The sequence below is a fragment of the Sus scrofa genome, chromosome 7, assembly GCF_000003025.6.
Source record: "Sus scrofa isolate TJ Tabasco breed Duroc chromosome 7, Sscrofa11.1, whole genome shotgun sequence".
NCBI classification, from domain to species: domain Eukaryota; kingdom Metazoa; phylum Chordata; class Mammalia; order Artiodactyla; family Suidae; genus Sus; species Sus scrofa.
Window position 1 is genome coordinate 121,418,026 of NC_010449.5, and position 17,175 is coordinate 121,435,200.

Sequence of the window (17,175 nt, forward strand, 5' to 3'; positions counted from 1 at the left end):
CGCCCATCCCGGCCCCTCGCGCCGGGCGCCGCCGCCGCGTCCGCCGGGAGCGCGCTCCGCTCCGGTCCGGGCCCCACGCCGCCTCCCCCACCGCCCCGCCGGCCGAGGGCGCAGCCCGGCCGCCAGCGCCGAGCTGGAAGGCCCGGCCCGGGGGCCTCCTCCAGGCTCGGCCACCAACTCCCCGGGTTCTCGATCAGGCCCCTCCCGAGACTCCCCGGGCCTCAGTTTCCTCACCTGCACGCTGGGGGTGGGGGCAGAGGGAGCACGGCGAGGCGCTCTATTGCCCTTCTGCATCACGGACTGCGGAGGGTCTGGGGTGCGTGCGGGAAGGAATTTCAGAGGAGCGGCTCCCCAAGGCGTCTGGATTGGCAGCCAGACACAGTCTCTGACGCTCTAAAAGTTGTCGGAGACCACGAGCCCAGACCCCTCTATATACCCTCCTCCCCCAAGACAAAGAGCTGGCCGATTGGCCAACACCTCCCCGACGCCCCCTATGTACCCAGGCCCACCTTTCCCAGGTTCCCATCACCGCGCTCAGCATACTAGATCCCAGCATACAGCAGGCGCTCAATAAACACGGACAATGCATGCTTGAATCCTACACCTCTGTGGCGTGTCTTTTCCTGCCTCTTCTCTTCTGGCTGTGAGTTCCAGCTGGAGCCCTGGTCCTTCCAGGGCACCCCCGGGCACCCAGCAGGCCTGGCCTCCAGCCGGCCAACGCAGGGGGGGAGGAGCCCCGGGATGCGAGGGTCAGCCTCAACCCCAAAAGTCCAAGTGTTCCATCATCCACCCACGGTGCCTCCGCGTTCATTAGCTCTGGGCTCAGTTCTTGGGATGGGGAGGCGGCAGCAAATGAGGTGAGAGCCCTGCCCTCCAGGGGCTAATGGTTGAGCAACGCAACGGCGACTCAGGTCCTGGGAGGCCACCCGGCAGCAGAACAGCAGAGATGACGATGACACCACCACCCAGCAGCCCTGCGCACTCCGCGCCTGGTCCAGCTCTTCCTCAGGAAGCAGTCACTCCCATTTCCCAGATCAGGAGAGCAGAGCTCGGAGAGCCAGCCCGGCTGGGCCTAGACCCCACACCCTAGGGACCCTGCCCACCCAAAGGCGGGGGATGCCCTGCCTGGGGCTCTGGTAGCCTCCATCACTCACAGTGAATGACCTGCCAGGGAGTTTGTCTAAAATTAATAAGAATGTATTAAAATTTAATTATAAAAATCTAGCATTAATTATTGATATTGAATGGTTCAGCTCTTCTAAAAGGCCTGTCTGGGAATTTCCTCCCCCGGGAAGGGGCTCTGGGAGAGGCTGCTGACTTGGCTGTGGCAGGGGTGGGGGGCAGGTGGGGTGGGGCACAAAGTTGACAGGGAATGCCGGGGGGGCCCAGCCTCAGCACCTCAGCAGCCCCTTCATTCCCTCCACCAATCCAGACCCTGAAGTCTGGCTCTGATTGTACCACCAAGTCTCAAATTCTCCCCCGGCCCAGGGCCTGTGTGGTAACCACTGCCCTCAACACTTAAGGCTGCCTCCTCCAGGCAGCCCTCCATGGAGACCCAGCGGAGTTGGTGGCTTTGGGCCACCCCACAGATGTGTGCTCCCTGGGCAGGGCCTGTGTCTTTCCCAGCTGTGTCCCGGGGCTGACGCGGCACCTGGCCCAGGGGTTGGGAGGGGCACTAGAAGCTCTGGGCGCCTGTGCCAAGTGCAGTCCCAGCTGTGTGGGGCCGGCCCTGTGGGGAGGTGCTGTGCCTTTGGTGATGGTCTCGGTGTGGGGCCAGAGCCCCGCGTTCTACTTTTCGACTCTAGTTCAAAACCACGGGATCTGGGACTGTTCCTGGGAGATGCTCTCTTGTGGAGGGGGACCCCAGGCCGGAGCACGAAGTGATTGCTCAGAGTCACCCGAGGCTGGCAGAGGCCTGCCTGGTGGGCTGGGCGGAGGAGAAGGGGGACACTGCCTGGGTCTCAGGTGAGAGGTGGGGTCTCTATTAAAAGAAGGGGGGCGGGGGAGCAGGGGGTGCTGGGGCCATGACTATGAGGGGCCTGTGAGAAGTCCAAGGTCCCCATTGTGAAATGATGGGGCAGAAAATAGCCTCAGGGCCCCATTTGGCCCCTATAGCAGGGGACCCCCCCCCCGCCAGAACTCTCCTGCTGTAGGTGGGAACACAGGTGGGCACTTTGGGGGCTCTCAGAGGGATGGTCTATACCTCGGTTCACCCCCTACTCACTGCCCCACAGCTCTTCCTGCAGTGCACCTGTGACCTTGTCACCGTCTGCGCTGACCTCTGCTCTTGTCCCCTCTGGCTAGTCCAGCCCAGTGGCCATCTTTACGTCCCGCATCGCACAAGCCAAACGGGGCTCACCATGCGTTCCCGCCTCAGCCCGCCAGCTGTCTCTCCCTCCCATGTCTCTGCCGGCGCTGGTCCCCGCTGCTCTGAATGCCCACCCCCACCCCCTGAGCCCTGTTCTGAGCCCCCCTGCAGACCACCGCAGCCCCGCTACCTCCCTCCTGCTTCCTTTCCCTGTGGCCTGGGAGACCCGGAGGGTCCGATACAGGCCCGTCCACCCTGTTGTTGCCTGCTCCGTTGCCAGCACAGCCTCTGACCCTGTTCAGGAAGCCAACCCCCTCTACTGCTCACAGTGACTTTGCGAGGTTGGGCCTTACAGCCCCATTCTACAGATGCAAAAACAGAGGCTCCAAGAGGCAAACCCCTCCAGCTTCAGTGCAGAAGCATGGAGGTTGGGAGCTGCCTCCTAAGCTGCTGTCCTCCCGGTGGTACCTGGGCATGGTGACCAAAGCAGCTGGGCGGTGCTCCCAAGGGGCCATGCAGGGAGGCCACTGTGCCACATGCTGAGCCTCCATGAGGAGCCTATAAGTACCGCCTTGGCCCTTCCTCACCCTCTGACCACGTCCCCTGGCACACAGTGGCCACCCCGGCCACCTTGCTGGTCCCAAGTCACCTGGCTCACTCCTGCCTCAGGGCCTTTGCACTGCTCCCCTCTGCCTGGATCTTTGCAGGGCTGGTGCCTCCCTTGACTGACCACTCAGCGAAAGTGGCCCCTCTCCCCACCACACCATTTCCAACTGTGCCGTGTCCCTTTGGATTCAAGCTTCTTGGTCACTCGCCTCCCCCCGCCCTGCCCCTGTCTCTGTGGACAGCAGAGCCTCCTGCTCCAGCCACTGCATCTTTCCCTAGAGCCTGGCACAGAGGCTTCCGATGAGCAAATGCCTGAATGAATGCAGTTGCTCTTAATCCCCAGCCAGTGGCATCTGCTCTCCACCTCGAGCAGCCTCTGGTCTGCTCTCAAGGTCCCTATCACTTATACACATCGACCCATGCCCCTCCCCCAAGCCCATCCCACGCCGGGGGGTGGGGAAGGGAGGGATGGTGGCATGTGAGCCCACTGGGTACCGGCAGCGCACATCAGCACAGAGCTCTGCCGGGGTCAGTCCTGCTCCGTGACTCCTCCACTGGCCCCTCTTTCCCCTCAAATCCTGTGATCCCGAAACTGACAAGAGAAGTAGGAGCAGCTCAGGAAGGGGGCTGCTGGGTGCTGACGGCCCCCTCTGCCTCCAACTGACCCTGTGACCCTGGGCCAGTCCCTGCCCTCCCTCAGGAACCCCCTGGGCTCCTTGGATCTACTCCGAGCTCCAGCTCTATTGGTTTCCTCCTTATCCTGTTCCCTCGTGCTCCAAGGGGTGGGAGGAAGAAGCCAAGAGAACAGAGAGCAGACGTGAGGCCAGGGGACAACCCCAGTGTGGCCAAGACAGGGGCCACTCACCTCCCCCTGACAGAGACTTGGGCATCCTATGCAACTCTGTGACCTTGGGCTAAACTCTCAACCTCTCTGAGCTCAATCCTTCATTTAGGAAAGATGAAAAATCTTCCAAAGATGTTCTGAGTGACAAGGCAGAGGTGTGTGTGAGGGGACTGTCTTGGGGACAGGGTTGGTGGTGATGATCCTCAGAGCCAGCCTTTCAACGTCATCACTCAGGGCGGACCCCCTTCTAAGACGTCTTACACCACTCCTTGCCTTCTTGCATTCATTCAACAAACATTCACTCTGTGCCTTGTACTAGGAGACTCAGCAGTAAACAAACTAGACTGGAGCATCTTCTCTGCTCTCAGGATGCTGATATTCTTGCAGGAGTTGGGGGAGGCGGATGACCTGGGATGTCAGGGCAGTGGCCCTCCTGCCCTGAGTTTGGGGAGCAGAGACCCAGGTGGGGGCCTTGTGAGCCACTGTCAGGACTTTGGCTTCTATCTTGAGTAAGTCAGAGTCTCCACCGGGCCGGGCAGAAGAGTAGTCCCCAGGCTGCTGTGCTGAGGTCACACGGGGTGGGGAGGGTGAGTGCAGGGTTCGAGGAGCCCAGCCGGAGGTACCCACACAAATCCAGGTGAGTGGGGGCCAGGGTGGAGGTGGGAGAGGTGCTCCGACGCCCGGACAGACGGTGGGGGATATGGGAAGAAGCATCACCACATGGGTTTGGGCCCGAGTGGCCGGAAGGGGGTGTGGTGGGGAGACGATCCTGGTTCAGGTCCAGACCTCCCAGTGGGGACATGGACAAGGGGGTGGGGACAAGGGTTCGGAGTTCAGAGGAGGGTCCAGGCGATGAGACACTGCGAGTGGCCCTCACGGACGGAGACGCTGGAAGAGACGACCCAAGGGGGGAGCTCAGAGGAGGGGAAGGAGGGGCTCTGCCAGGTGGGGGTTCAGGGAGGGGGCGGGGCCAGCACAGGAGACCACGAGCTCAGTGAAGGGCAGGCGGGAGGAGAGCGGCGGTGTCACAGACTGTGTCCTGGGTGGGCAGCCGGCCTCGTGAACCTCAGCATCCCCCACAGGGCTCACCTGTGCTGGGCACAAGTGGGTCTGGCCCCAGGACCTTACTGGGAACACCAAGGGGAGCCAGCAGGCTCTCCCTGCCTTCCCTGATGGATGGGGGAGGAGCAAGTACTGATCCCAGGTCACTGGGCAAGTTGGGGACTTGAACCCCAACCTTGGCTTGGGGCTGTCTCCAGATGGGGCCAAGAATGTCCTTCGCCTTGGGATCCTAGAGGACCTCGCTGCAGGCGGAGAGGTGCCCCGTGCCCTGCCCCCACCCCTCCACCTCCTGGGGCCCTGCGGGGCCTCGGCAGGGCCAGGGTGCCCGTGCAGATGGACTAGGCCCGTGGCTGCAAACTGGCCTCCTGAGCTAAATCTGGCCCACCAGCATGTTGTATTTGGCCTGCAAGAGGGTTTTAATTTTTTTTTTAAACATTTGAGCCAACGTTTAAAAATTGGGAGAGTTTACATTTTAAAATCCATATTTTTGGCTTCTACTGAAATTTTGGAAGATCTGGCAATCCGGCCCACATTCCCACGTGGCAACGGTTGGGGAGCAGGGAAGCAGCTGCCCCCCCAGAGGCGCCTCGGGGTCCTCCCCTGGGGGAGGCGCCTGCACACCTTACGCCTGCCCCACAGAGGGGGGGCCTGGGGCTAGAGGGCCGAGGGGCCTGCTGGAGGTCCCTCGGGAGAGCCCCTCGGACAGACAGTGTCCCAGTGATTCTCTGGGGACTTCCAGACCTGGGACCCAGGGTCTTGTCACGACGCCACCGAGGCCGCTTCGGAGTCCCCGGCCCGCCTCTCCTCCTGTGACCCTGCCCTGCTCTCTTCTGCCTCTTTTGCTGGCTTGAGCCTTTGCTACCAGGTCTGTGACAGGGACAGCTGGAGGTCCCGGAGGCCATCTGCAGTGGCTTCTTGTTGACTGGGCAATGCAGGGGGGATCAGAGTCCCCCATGACCACTCGGCCAGAAGGGACAGAAGCAGAACTAAAGCTCAAGCCCCCTGGCTCTGTGGCTTCCTCCCTGCGGTGGTTCAAGGCGGGCTCCAGGTATCGTCCTCGAGGAAGAGCTTTCGGACTGGTGACAGGAAGCGGGGGTCTGCCCTGCCTGCCCAAAGCTCAACTTTCGCCCCGGGAACTGTCAGTGCCAGGAGGACAGGCGGGACGTGGTAAAGGGACAATTCTCATCCCTTCACGGCTGTCCCCGTCCTAGGGACTGGATTCCTGCTGTGCCCAGGCACTTTCAACCCATTAGCTCTAACTGCTCACCGCACACACCAGACCCTGGGGGAATGTGGTCCACTGAGCCGGGGCACAGCCCTGCCGAGACCTGCTGGGCCCCGGCTCTCTGAGCCTCAGTTCCTGGTCTGGGAAATGGGTCTGATCCTAGGATGTCTCACCGGCTTATTTTGAGTGTTTGACGCAAGGCTGGAGCCGCGGGGCCCAGGGTAGACGCTCACCATGTGACATGAGGCTGCGGTGGGGTGGGGGCTGGTTCCCAGCTCCCGCTTCAAGAAGCCAACACCAGGTCCTTGGGAAGGACATTCTGGCTAGGGCCCAGGACAGAGCCCCACCCCCCAGCACCTGCTCAGGAGCCCCACAGGTCCCCGAGGCCCTGTGCTGCTTGGCAGCCCCAGGAGGTATGTGCGAGGAAACCCGAGATAGAATCCTCCAGAGGCCTGGGCGTCCTGGGGCTCCCCTGGGACCCAGTGGTCCCCAGAGTGAGGTCTGCTTTGTGTGCAGAGCCTAGAGCAGAGAAGAGGGGGGCCCAGGATGCCAGGCCCTGGTGGAGGAGGCTGGGGAAACGATGCTTATTGGGTGCCTGCTGATGCTTTTCCTGTGACCAGGAGAAGAAAGGTCATGGCCATCACTGCCTTTCCAGGGAAACGGGGGTGTAGAGCCAGTGGCTGACCTGGGTGGATCACACAGCAGGTAGCAGATCCTTGAGCCGAGTCTACCCAGAGCTGAGAGCTCCCTGGCTGAGCGAGGCCCAGCTAGCACAGCAGACCCCAGGGGAAAGGCTGGTGGGCTTCGAATACCCAGAGCTCCCCTCCCCCCAGCCAGGCTGCATCCGGGCTCTTCCTGGACCAAAAGGCAGGTCGAGGAGTTCCTGTTGTGGCTCAGTGGTTAATGAACCCGACTAGGAACCATGAGGTTGCGGGTTCGAGCCTGGCCTTGCTCAGTGGGTTAAGAATCTGGTGTTGCCATGAGCTGTGATGTAGGTTACAGACGCGGCTCGGATCCCACATTGCTGTGGCTCTGGCAAAGGCTGGTGGCTACAGCTCTGATTCGACTCCTAGCCTGGGAACCTCCATGTGACGCGGGATCGGCCCTAGAAAAGGCAGAAAGACAAAAAACAAAAAGAAAAACAAAACAAGGCAGGTCGAATCACCGGAGAAAAGCGCCTAGGAGCAGAGGGGGGAGGGGGAGGCCAAGGCGGCCTGTGTCCAACCCCGCTTCCTCTAGTGACCTCCCCTGTCCCGTGGGGGCCAAAGGGTGGCCCTGACAGCTGGGGCTGCACTGAAGCCACAATGCTGGGAAGCGCTCAGCCAGCACCCGTTCTCGATACCACATGGAATTTGGTTTTTAAAACGACCTCTCCCTGCAGGGAGGCCATGGTGGGAGGGGCCTGGGTGAGCAGCTAATGTCCCCCAGAGCCCCTCAGGACCCACCCTGGCCCCAGGGGGCACAGATGGTTCGGAGCTGGAAGGTCAGCGCCGAGGTGGGTGCTGCCAAGCTGACGCTCTGCACAACCCGGTCCCCCAGGCCAGCTGAGCAGCTCTCCCGGGATTTTTCTGCTCATCTGTCTGAGGCCAGAGCGTGTGCGAGTGGCGGGGGTGCTGAGGGGCTACTCAGCTATGAAGATCTTAGTCCGAGTCCAGACTCCCCAGGGACAAGCGGTCACTTCTCAGAGTCCTAGTTTCCAACTCCATGCAATGGGCAGCTAGGAAGGACGTGGACCCACCTGTCTGCCTGGCCAGACTGCGATATCCTATGTCACGTGGATGGGTCTGGGCATCAAAAGTTCAAAGGAATAATCATCTGAAACCTCGTGTTAAAGCACCAAGCGCTCTGCCAGTGGGGGAGGTATTATTATGGCTATCGTTGTTGTTTCCCCCTGCACACTCAGTCCAGAAAGAGCCTGCCTGTCCCAGAGCCAGAAAGCTCATCTTAGAGATTCATTCTTTCGTGCCTAAGGTCTTTCCCGAGACTGTGATCCTGAGAGCGGTGTGATGTGGGGACTGGGATGGGGTCAGCCAGAACTGGCGGGGACCGGCAGGGGAGGAGGGAAGGGCCACCGCAGACTCTGTCCAGCTGCCTGCTGGGGGATGGGCTGCGGCTGAGACTCACCCTGCTCGGAGGCCTCTGCGGGGAGGCAGCTGGGCCTTCAGGCTTGCCGTTGCTCCCGTGAGGCTCATTGGTCTCTGTGGCCTGGCTTGGAGCCTCTGAGGGCAGCTGGGGGTTCAGGGCCAGGGTCTTCTCTGGGCCTGCAGCTCCTGAGAGGGGCTCCTGGACCAGGCCTGGGGCTGGCTCATCTGGGGAGGGCTCCGGGCTGCGGCCTCTGGGCCCTCGGAAGGCCTCCAGGGTCTCGGGGTCCAGCACCCGCACCGTGACCTCATCCAGGAACCGGGAGAAGGGCAGCCTGGCCTCCCGTCGGCGGCCCAGGCGGGCGAGGGGGCCGGTAACCGTGCTGCTGTCCGTGCCCAGGGGCTCTGAGGTGGGTGGCGGGCCAGGTGGCATCTTTGTTTCCTGCTGGCCAGGCTGTGCGGCCCAGCTGGGGTGAGACGGTGGGCCCTGGGGGTTCCGGTCTGAGGCGGGGCTCGGCTTGTGGCTCCGAGGGGCCTCTCTGCAGGCCTCCTTTCTGGGGGCTTCAGCCCTGGGCTCCATGAGGGAGCCATGGCTGTGCTCCCTGGGGCTGCCGGGGTCAGGCCCCCGTGCCTGGGAGCCGGCCCCCAAGAGCATCCTTCTTGGTCAGCCACAGGTCAGGCCTCTCCACGTTCCTCACTGGGCCCCACTTCTCTCCTCCCGCGGGGCTGGGATCCCTACGCCCTCTGCGGGGAAGGGTCAGGGCCACTGGTCCCTCACTGGCCAGAGCGATCGGCTGAACGCCCGCCCCCATCGATCCAGAGAGCACGTGGCAGGGGGCCTCCGCCCTCTAAATTGATTCTCACTACACAGGAGCTGGGCTTCAGGGCTTGGAATGTGCTGGAGAAGGAAAGGTCATGTCCTGGGCGCTGCGACTGCCCGGGGAGGCAGCCCGCGCTGGACGAGCACCTGCTGTGTGCCAGGGGCTGGGGGAGCCTCACACACCTCACCATGACTCCTCATCTCTGCCAGCTGTGGTGCTGGGTGCAGGGACGCAGGAGGCAGGCAGTACACAGACAGCCATGACAACTGTCCTGCCAGGGTGAAAGGGGGGCCAGAAGGAGGGGACATTAGCACTACAGCCATTTGGCAGACGGGAGAGTGGGGTGGAGACTGCTGGTTGCCCATTGTCCTCCCACCCTGCCACAGTGAAGATGCCTCCTTTTATGCTGGGAGGCAAGTTAAAGGCTGCATTTCCCAGGCTTCTTTGCAGGTGGGGTAGCCCAAAAGATATAAACAGAAATTATTGCATTCATATTTAAGCTGCTGGGAGAGCCCCTTAAAAGGGATCAGAAAGCTTGCCTGTGCCCTTTTTGCTACCACTCCCAACCCTCTGGTTTCTTATCTGGAACATGCAGGTGATGGTTGGAGCTATGGCAGCCATATTGCACCGTGAGGCAAGCTTGCAGCAGAAGCCATATATAAAGGCTGGAAGAGCAGAAAGACACAAGAACCTGGGTTCTTGATGACCACTGAGTCATCACACCAGCCCTGGACCTGCCCCTGGCACTTCTTTAATTTGAGAGAAATAACTGTCTGTTTTATTTAAGCCTTGGTTATTTCCAGTCTCTGTTACTTGCAGCTGTGTGCAATTCTGTACTGACACACAGGGCATAAGCTGAGGAATCATGGTTGCCAACACTATGAGACAAGAGCCTTTGGCACGTGGGGGCCCAGGCTGTCCTTAGGTGGGGAGTGGGGTCGGGAGGTGACCCCAGAGAAAGGCTAAAGCCAGGCCTGGGCACTTGCCCCTTTGTGTGAAGGGAGACACGCCCATCCTGGCATCCCAGGAAGCCAGGGGCCAGGCAGGGCTCCTTCCTGGGATACGGTTGCGTGCGTCAAAGGAAGGCTCTCTAGGGGGTGGCAGCCCCAGGCCGTTGGCCATGACCTCCAGTCCCACTTCTGGTGCTGCTTGGAGTATGGCCTAGGCTCTCTGGGGCACTGCCTGCTCGTGGCTGTGCACCCGGGGTCCTCTGCCCTCTGGCAGCGCCTGGATGCCTCACATCAAGTGCTAGGGACTCTTTCTTTTCTGGGGCCCCTGGATGCCCCATAGCACTGAATATCTGAACCTCTGAAAAGCTTCATGAGCTCAGCTGCCCAAGACAGAGACGGACGGCCCCCACCCCAGCCCCACATCCCTAACCACCAGGCCCTGACTATTCAGTCTCTCTTCTCCATCCCACCGTCGCATTGCTTGCCCCGGGTGCCACCATGTCTCACCGGGATACCTGTAAACACCCTTCTCGGGGGCCCCTGACTCCATCATAGTCCAGCCTGGCCTACCCCATGAACATGCCAGTGTGAATTTTTAAAATCACAAGCCAGATAACCAGCCAATGTCACACACTCACATGCCCTGCGAGGCCCTGAGTGCCCGGTGCCTTCTGCACCTGCCCCACCCCCACCCCAGGAACTTCCATCCAGTTCCTGGACATGCCACGCGCTCAGGGGTCTCAGGGCCTTTGCGCTTGCTGCTCCCTCCGCCAGGAGCACTCTCACTCCCTCTCCCTTCCCCTGCTTCGGGTCGTCTAACTCTCATCTAACTTTCAGGGCCTCAGCTCAACAGCCGGCCCCTTCCCATGGCCCAGATCGGATCAGTACCTCTGCAACAGCCTCTTAGAACGCTGCTCTCCTCCTAAGGTGAGCCCCGATTGTGATTTTATGATGTGTTTCCCCCAGACGTTCACACCACTCTACCTAGCTCTCTGCACAGGGCCAGGCACATAGTAGGTGCTCAGCAGGTAGTTCTTCGATGAATAAGTGAACGCAGCCCAGGTTCAGAGCGTCCGTTCCCAAGCATCCCCAGCCTGGGGTGGGCCTCCTCTGGGCAAGGCTCTGGGAGGACATGGGGCTTCAGGGGTCTCAGGCTCCTGGGAAGGCCACCGTGTCCCCCAGCACCCTGACACTCCCCTGAAGGCCACCCCTTTACACTGAGACAAGCCCCTCGCTAGCAGCAGTCATCCAGCCCTGCTCCACAAGCAGTGGGAAGAAAACTTGGAGGCCGGCAGACCCAAGGTCAAATCCACCTCCAGCACCCCGACTGACCTTGGGCAAGTCATGTCCCCTCCGCATCACCACATGGGGACAGCGTGGTACCCAGGCCTGGGGCAGTGGTATAGTGAGAGGATGTGCTGGGCGCCTTCAGCACAGAGCCTGGGGTCTGGTAGGACCTCAGGACCCACTAGCAGAGGGCTCTCATTTGCCATCCCCCTGGTATGTGTGGTCGCCGGAATGTTTCGCGGGCCCTGGCCAGCCGGTCCTCTGAGCCTCTCCCAGAGTTGCTGGCTGCATCAGACAAGTTCCTGTTGTCATAACAACCCACTGGCTCTCAGCCGCCTGGGCCCGAGGCCCCGGAGGATGCTGTCAGCTGCCGTGGCTCGCAGGCTGGGCCTGCTCACCTTTCAGCAGCCCGGACTGAAGGGCTCCTGGCTCCTGCGGCAGCAGCCCCTGCCTCTCACTCATCTGGTTCAGCCCCCTTTCTGAGCCCCTATTGTGTGCCAGGCTCCCCGACATCACCCACATCCTCACCCAGGCCTGTGAGGTGGGACAGCTGTGAACTCGTTTTGTGCTTAAAGAAGCAGAGTCTTACGAGGACTTTGCGGTCACGTGCCTCAGATGTGGCAGACTCAGGATGGGGACCCCAGAGGTCAGGCACTCAGGCCCCTTTTCAGTCCTGGACCCCGCAGCCCCTCCTCCACCACCTGGCCCCACCCTGCTCGCAAGGATGGCCAGCGGGGGTCTGTGGGCTCTGAGAGAGGAGGGTGCAGCTCTGGTGGCCTTGTGGGGCTGGAACAAGAAGACCCGGCCACAGGGCACTAGTGGGACCCTGTGGGGTCAGAGGGCAGGGCAGGCTGAGCATCACCAGTGCCAACATCACTTGGCCCATCCGCGCGGTAACCCCCGAGCTAGGACTTGCTACCCGAGTTCATGGCGGAGGCCGCGGGCTCTGAGGGGGGACTGGTAAACAGCCTCGGCCTGCCATGTGCCAGGCACTGCAGCAAACACCGGCAGGCGTGCAGTCACCTTCCAAGCGCCCCTCTTTCCAGGGGAGAAGTTCCGTTACCATTCCCCTCACTTACTGATGAGGACATTCTGAGTCTGGGGAGTCTCACACCGGTGCTTTTAACCATCCTGCCTCTGCTTCCGGATATTTCTGTACTGGCCTGAGAACCCTCGAGGGTGGCCACAGATGCCAGCATCCACGTCCGTGCCACGTGGCACCAGCCTCTGTGCTCTGAACTCTGCCCTAGCCTTTCTTCCTCAGAAGGGGTGCACACTTCCTGGAAGTCCCCCGGGACAAGGCGCTCCCTGCAGGAGTCCCCGCTGGCCACCTGTCTTTACAAGAGGCTGTACTGCTGCTTTATCATTCCCAGAGCATGTCCTCCAGCATAACTGGAGAGGCCTGAAGGCCCCTGCTCATCCCCAGCCCCGCGGTCTCCCTGCTATGGGGTCATGGAACGGGAGGGGCCAAGGGTTACGTGAGCGAGATGCCCCACCCCCTCATCCTTCCGCACATCCATCCCTGTAACCATTCACCTGCTAGCGTGTGCCCATTCATGCATCCTTGTCATTTGTCTCTTGTATCCACACATCCATCTGTCCATCCATGGATGCAGCCATCCATTGACATGTGCCCGTTCGTGCACTGGTCCACCCTTCCACGCCTGAATCCGTGCATTCACTAACACATCCTCAAGCACCTACCCATCCACTCTTCCCGCATCCATCCATCCACCCATCCATTTGTAGAGCCATCATTTCATTGGTCGTCGTCTCCACCCATCTAACCCGGCATCCGTGCATCGACTGTATCCATGGAGCATCCATCCATTTTCCCATGCCTGCATCCATCCATCCTCTGACCTGTACTTCTGCATCCATGCAGCTCTTTATTCTTCCACTGACATCTATCCATCTGTTTTCCATCCTTCCATCCACTCGTTTATCCACCTTGTCATAGGCACCAGAAATCCATTTCTCCCATCTATCAACCCAGCCACAGACCCATCCACCGAGAGCTTGTCTATCCATCCAGCCATGTCTCCTGATCAGGTCTTCCATCCACCCACTCATCCATCCCTCTCTTGCCACCTCTCCATCAATCTCGCCCACTAGGCATCTGTCCTTCTAGCTTGCCATCTATCCATCCACTGTCCAGCTACGTGCCTCCCATCAGCATCCATCTACCTATGACCCACCGGCCGATGGCCCCTGCCATCCATCCCATGTTGCTTCTCCATCTGGACGTGCTGGGATCCCACCCCACCACCTGCAGCGGGTCTGGAGCTTTCTGTGTCTGTCTCCCCCAGGCAGGCCCAGGCCTGGCCCATCTCCACCCATGAGTTGGTTCAAGGCCAGTTAACTGAGCAAATGACTGCTAGAGCTGGGCACTAGCTGATGTCCATCCCGAGAACCTCGGCAGACTGCGTTGGGAGCCTCCAGGTGCATGGCCTGTGTGGCTGGGCCACTGCTGGGGCCCCTTCCTGGAGGGGGTGGTGCAGGGAAGGCCCCCATCAGTCACCCTCCTCACCCCTGCTGGGCCAATCAAAGTCCGTATCTTCCTGCGGACTGTGAGATTCCGAAGGGCGAGGTCAGTGTCAGAGTCATTTACATGGTCCTGATGAGCAGGGCAGGGTGGGGGTGCATGCGGTGGGCGGGGGGGGGACACCAGAGGATGCAGAAGTCACCCACTCGTTCACTCACTCGCTCATTTATTCCTGTAACAGTGAACCAACAGACACAGCTCTGGTCAACTTTTGCCGCCACAGGCTACCTACCATCCAGGGTCTGTTCTCAGGCCAAAGAAGCCACGCCTCTGACTAAGAGGGGCTGTGTCTCCGACCCGGAGCCCCAGAGAGGGTGCGGCGTTGCTCAAGGTCACACAGCAGATCAGCGGCAGAGGACGCACTGGAACCTAAGGCTCCAGTCTCCCAACCGGGCCTCTCTCCGAGGCTCCCCACCAGGAGGGGGCCCAGAGGGCAATGCTAGACCAATACAGTGAGCCTGGGTCACCCTTGGATTTGTCCCCAGGGCTCTTTACACCCGACCCCCTGGCCATGCCCTTGACCTCCGTACTCCAGCAGCACTGCTTCTGCTCTGTTCCTCAGTCTGCCCTCTCACCCCTGGCCTTGACCCAGGCTGCATCTCTCCTGCTCCTCCCCCTCCCCCCTTCAACTCCTACTCAGCCCCTGGGCTTCAAGAGCCTCCTGGAATTTGGGAAGCCAACCAAGCCCTGGGGTTCTTGCCTCCCCCTCATTCATTCATTTCTAACCTTGACTGAGCGCCTCTAGGAGTAGGGACGCTACTTCAAAGTGTCGCCGTGGAGATGACGCAGGAAAATGCTGCTACAGGCCTGACACATAGTAGGTGCTCCGAACACGGCAGCTGTTGTGGGCCAGACCCCGTGCCCAACCGTCTTTGAGACTGGGTGCAGGGTCATCCGCCTGACTGCTCCGACTCCCTCCTCCATGACCTGGACACGTGCCACTCCCCTGCCCAGCCCGGGGAAAGCCAGACCCGTACCACTGACGCCCGAGGCGGCCCCGGCCCTGCCCACTCAGCGTCCCAGGTGCGAACAGCTCCAGGTTCAGAGGATCCGAGGGACGCAGAGTGCGGGAATCTATAAATAGGAGACAATGGCTCTCGAGGGCCCTCGGCAGCGGCGCGGCCGCCCCTCCTCACCCGGCGCGCCGGCACAGCCGGGAAGAAGCCGCATCTGCCACCGTGCCTGCTTTTCTGTGCCGCCCTGATTATAGTGAGAGTCGGGAAAATTAAGGGTTTTCGGGGCCGCTGCCAGGGCCCAGGCTGCTGCCTCCCCGCCCTGTGCGTCACAGATGCCAGGCAGAGCCGCCTCCATGGGCCACTTGCCCCGGCCGGCAGTGCCACACCGGGCCTGGCGGGGTCGGCACACCGCAGTGTTCAACGGCCTTTCTTCCACAGTCCTCGCCGGTGCTGCGAGTGGGAAGGACTCTGCTGCAGGTGTTGGGGGTGGGAGGGTCGCTCTAGGGCCCAGGGAAGGGCTAGGACCTGTGCACGCACCTCAGAGATCTAGGGCACTGGGGCCATCACAGCAGCCAGGCCCCTGGAGACCCTGTGCCACCTGCCGGGGGGCACCCTGGCCTGGTCAGCTGTGGTCGGCCCAGACCTGGTCTGTGGCTGACCTTGGCCAGCCAGGGCTCCACCTCTGCAGGCACAGCTCATTCAGCCACCCCCCGTCACTCCTGGGTGCCTGCTCTGCTCCCATCCTGCTGGTCCAGGAGACTCCAGGATGTCACCCACGCTGTTCCTGCCCCCAAAGAAACCACACTGGGGATGGGGTGGGGCCCAGAGGAGGAAGGAAACACCTCTAAACCAGGCAGGAAGCGGAAACGCTAAGGCAGCAATTCTCGTCCAACAGTGCTGGGGTTCAGGGAGGGTGGAAGCTTCAGCTGAGCGGCCCGGGCTCGCCCTCCCCTCCCTGAGCCTCAGTTTCCTCGCTTCTAACTCAGAGAGTACTTGGCCTGCAGGTACTGAATGTGACCCAGGGGGTCCGCGCTGCAAACGCGCTGCAAACGCTCCGCAAATGCTCTGCACACGCTCAATGAGCCAGCCCCTGCTTCAGCCTCCTTCCAGCTCCGTGACCAGTCCCGGGCGGGCGGCCTCACCAAGCCCTGACCCCGGGCAGGAGGGGGTCTGTCTGCACCCTGGCCGCCCGCCCCGCCCGTCCGCCCGGGACAGCGGCGGATCCCAGATCCCCAGGCCTCGTCCTGGACCCCCCAGCACCCTGCCCGGTCCGAACCGCCTTTCATCCCTCGCGCCGCAGGGAAGCACGTGGCAGGGGGCGAGGACCCCGCACTCGCACCCAGATGTTCGCGCCGGCCGGCCGCGCGGGGTCGTGCTGGGGGGGGCAGGGCAGCGCGCCGAGGCCGAGCGCCCGCCCCGCCAGTGCCCCCCGCGGCCGGTCAAGCGTTCCTGGCGGGGCCCGGGCGCACCCGCACCGGAGGGGGCGCCGCGGGCAGGGACAGGAGGCTGGACAGTCGCCCCCCTGGCGGGAGGGGGCCCGCGGGCCGCCTCCGGCGCCCGCCGTGCAGAGACCGCCCTGCCGCGTGGGTGGCGCCCGCCCCGCCTCCGCGCGGGTGTCCGGGCCCTGCCCTCCCGGCTCGCAGGTACTTACCGCCCGGCGGAGCCGGCCCGGCCGGCGGCCGCCCGTCCACATGGCCCCGGGGCAGCCGCGCCGCTCGCCGCTGCCGCCGCCGCCGCCGCCGCCGCGCTCCGGTCCTGCCGCCGCCGCCGCCGCCGCCGCCGCCCCCGGCCCGGGGCCCTCCCCGCCGAGGCCGAGCGCGCCCGGAGCCGGCGCGGCCGGGGCTCCCCCACCCCGCCCGGCTTCCCGCAGGGAGCGCCCGCCCCCCGCCCCCAGCCCGGCTCCCCGCCAGCCCCGGCCCCGCGCAGCCGCGGCTGATTCAGCGGCTCCCCCCGCAGCGCCCAGCCCGGGCGCACTTGGGGGGCGCGGGACCGGACCGGGGCACGCGGGGCGCCACGTGGCCCCCGGAGCCCGGGAGGGAGTGAATGAACCCGCGTGAGCGTGAATGGCGGAGCGCGTGAATGAATGAGTGCGGCGTGTGCGGGAGGAACGAATGAGTGAGGAATGAATGCACGAGGGGAGCGCTGAGGGAAAGAGTGAATGGGCCTTTGGAACCAGGAGCCGCAGGACTGGACCCGTCGCACCCATGAGTCCATGCATTCGTTCCGTCCTTCAACACGTATTGACCGCCTACTGTATACCGGCACTGCTCCAGGCACAGGGGATCCCCGTCCTCCCGGGGCTCACACTTCACAAATGTAGAAAATGAGGGGAGGGCAAGACCTGCCAGGTCACCCCTCCGCCTTGCTCTGTCACATCTCCCAGTCGCAGCCCCCTCCATCAGGGCGGGTGCCTGCCCCACTTTTGCTCTCTGCCTGACCTGACCCACCGGCGGGAAGGCAGTCAAGTGATGAGAAGGGGCACCCCCTCCC

The 17,175-nt window shown here is 62.4% G+C and overlaps 1 protein-coding gene across 4 annotated transcripts in view; it reads right to left on the reverse strand.

Moving 5' to 3' along the window:
- The window catches only part of BEGAIN (brain enriched guanylate kinase associated), a 44,867-nt gene extending 28,472 nt beyond the window's left edge, over window positions 1-16,395 (reverse strand). For 2 of the 4 annotated variants that reach the window (XM_021099733.1, XM_021099730.1), the window contains exon 1: window positions 235-977. In XM_021099733.1, coding sequence (XP_020955392.1) covers window positions 235-294 — 60 coding nt within the window. In that variant the 5' untranslated portion in view covers window positions 295-977. Of the gene's footprint in view, window positions 1-234; window positions 978-16,336 lie in introns of those variants that run through there. The other 2 variants (XM_021099731.1, XM_021099734.1) reach the window with 2 other exon arrangements.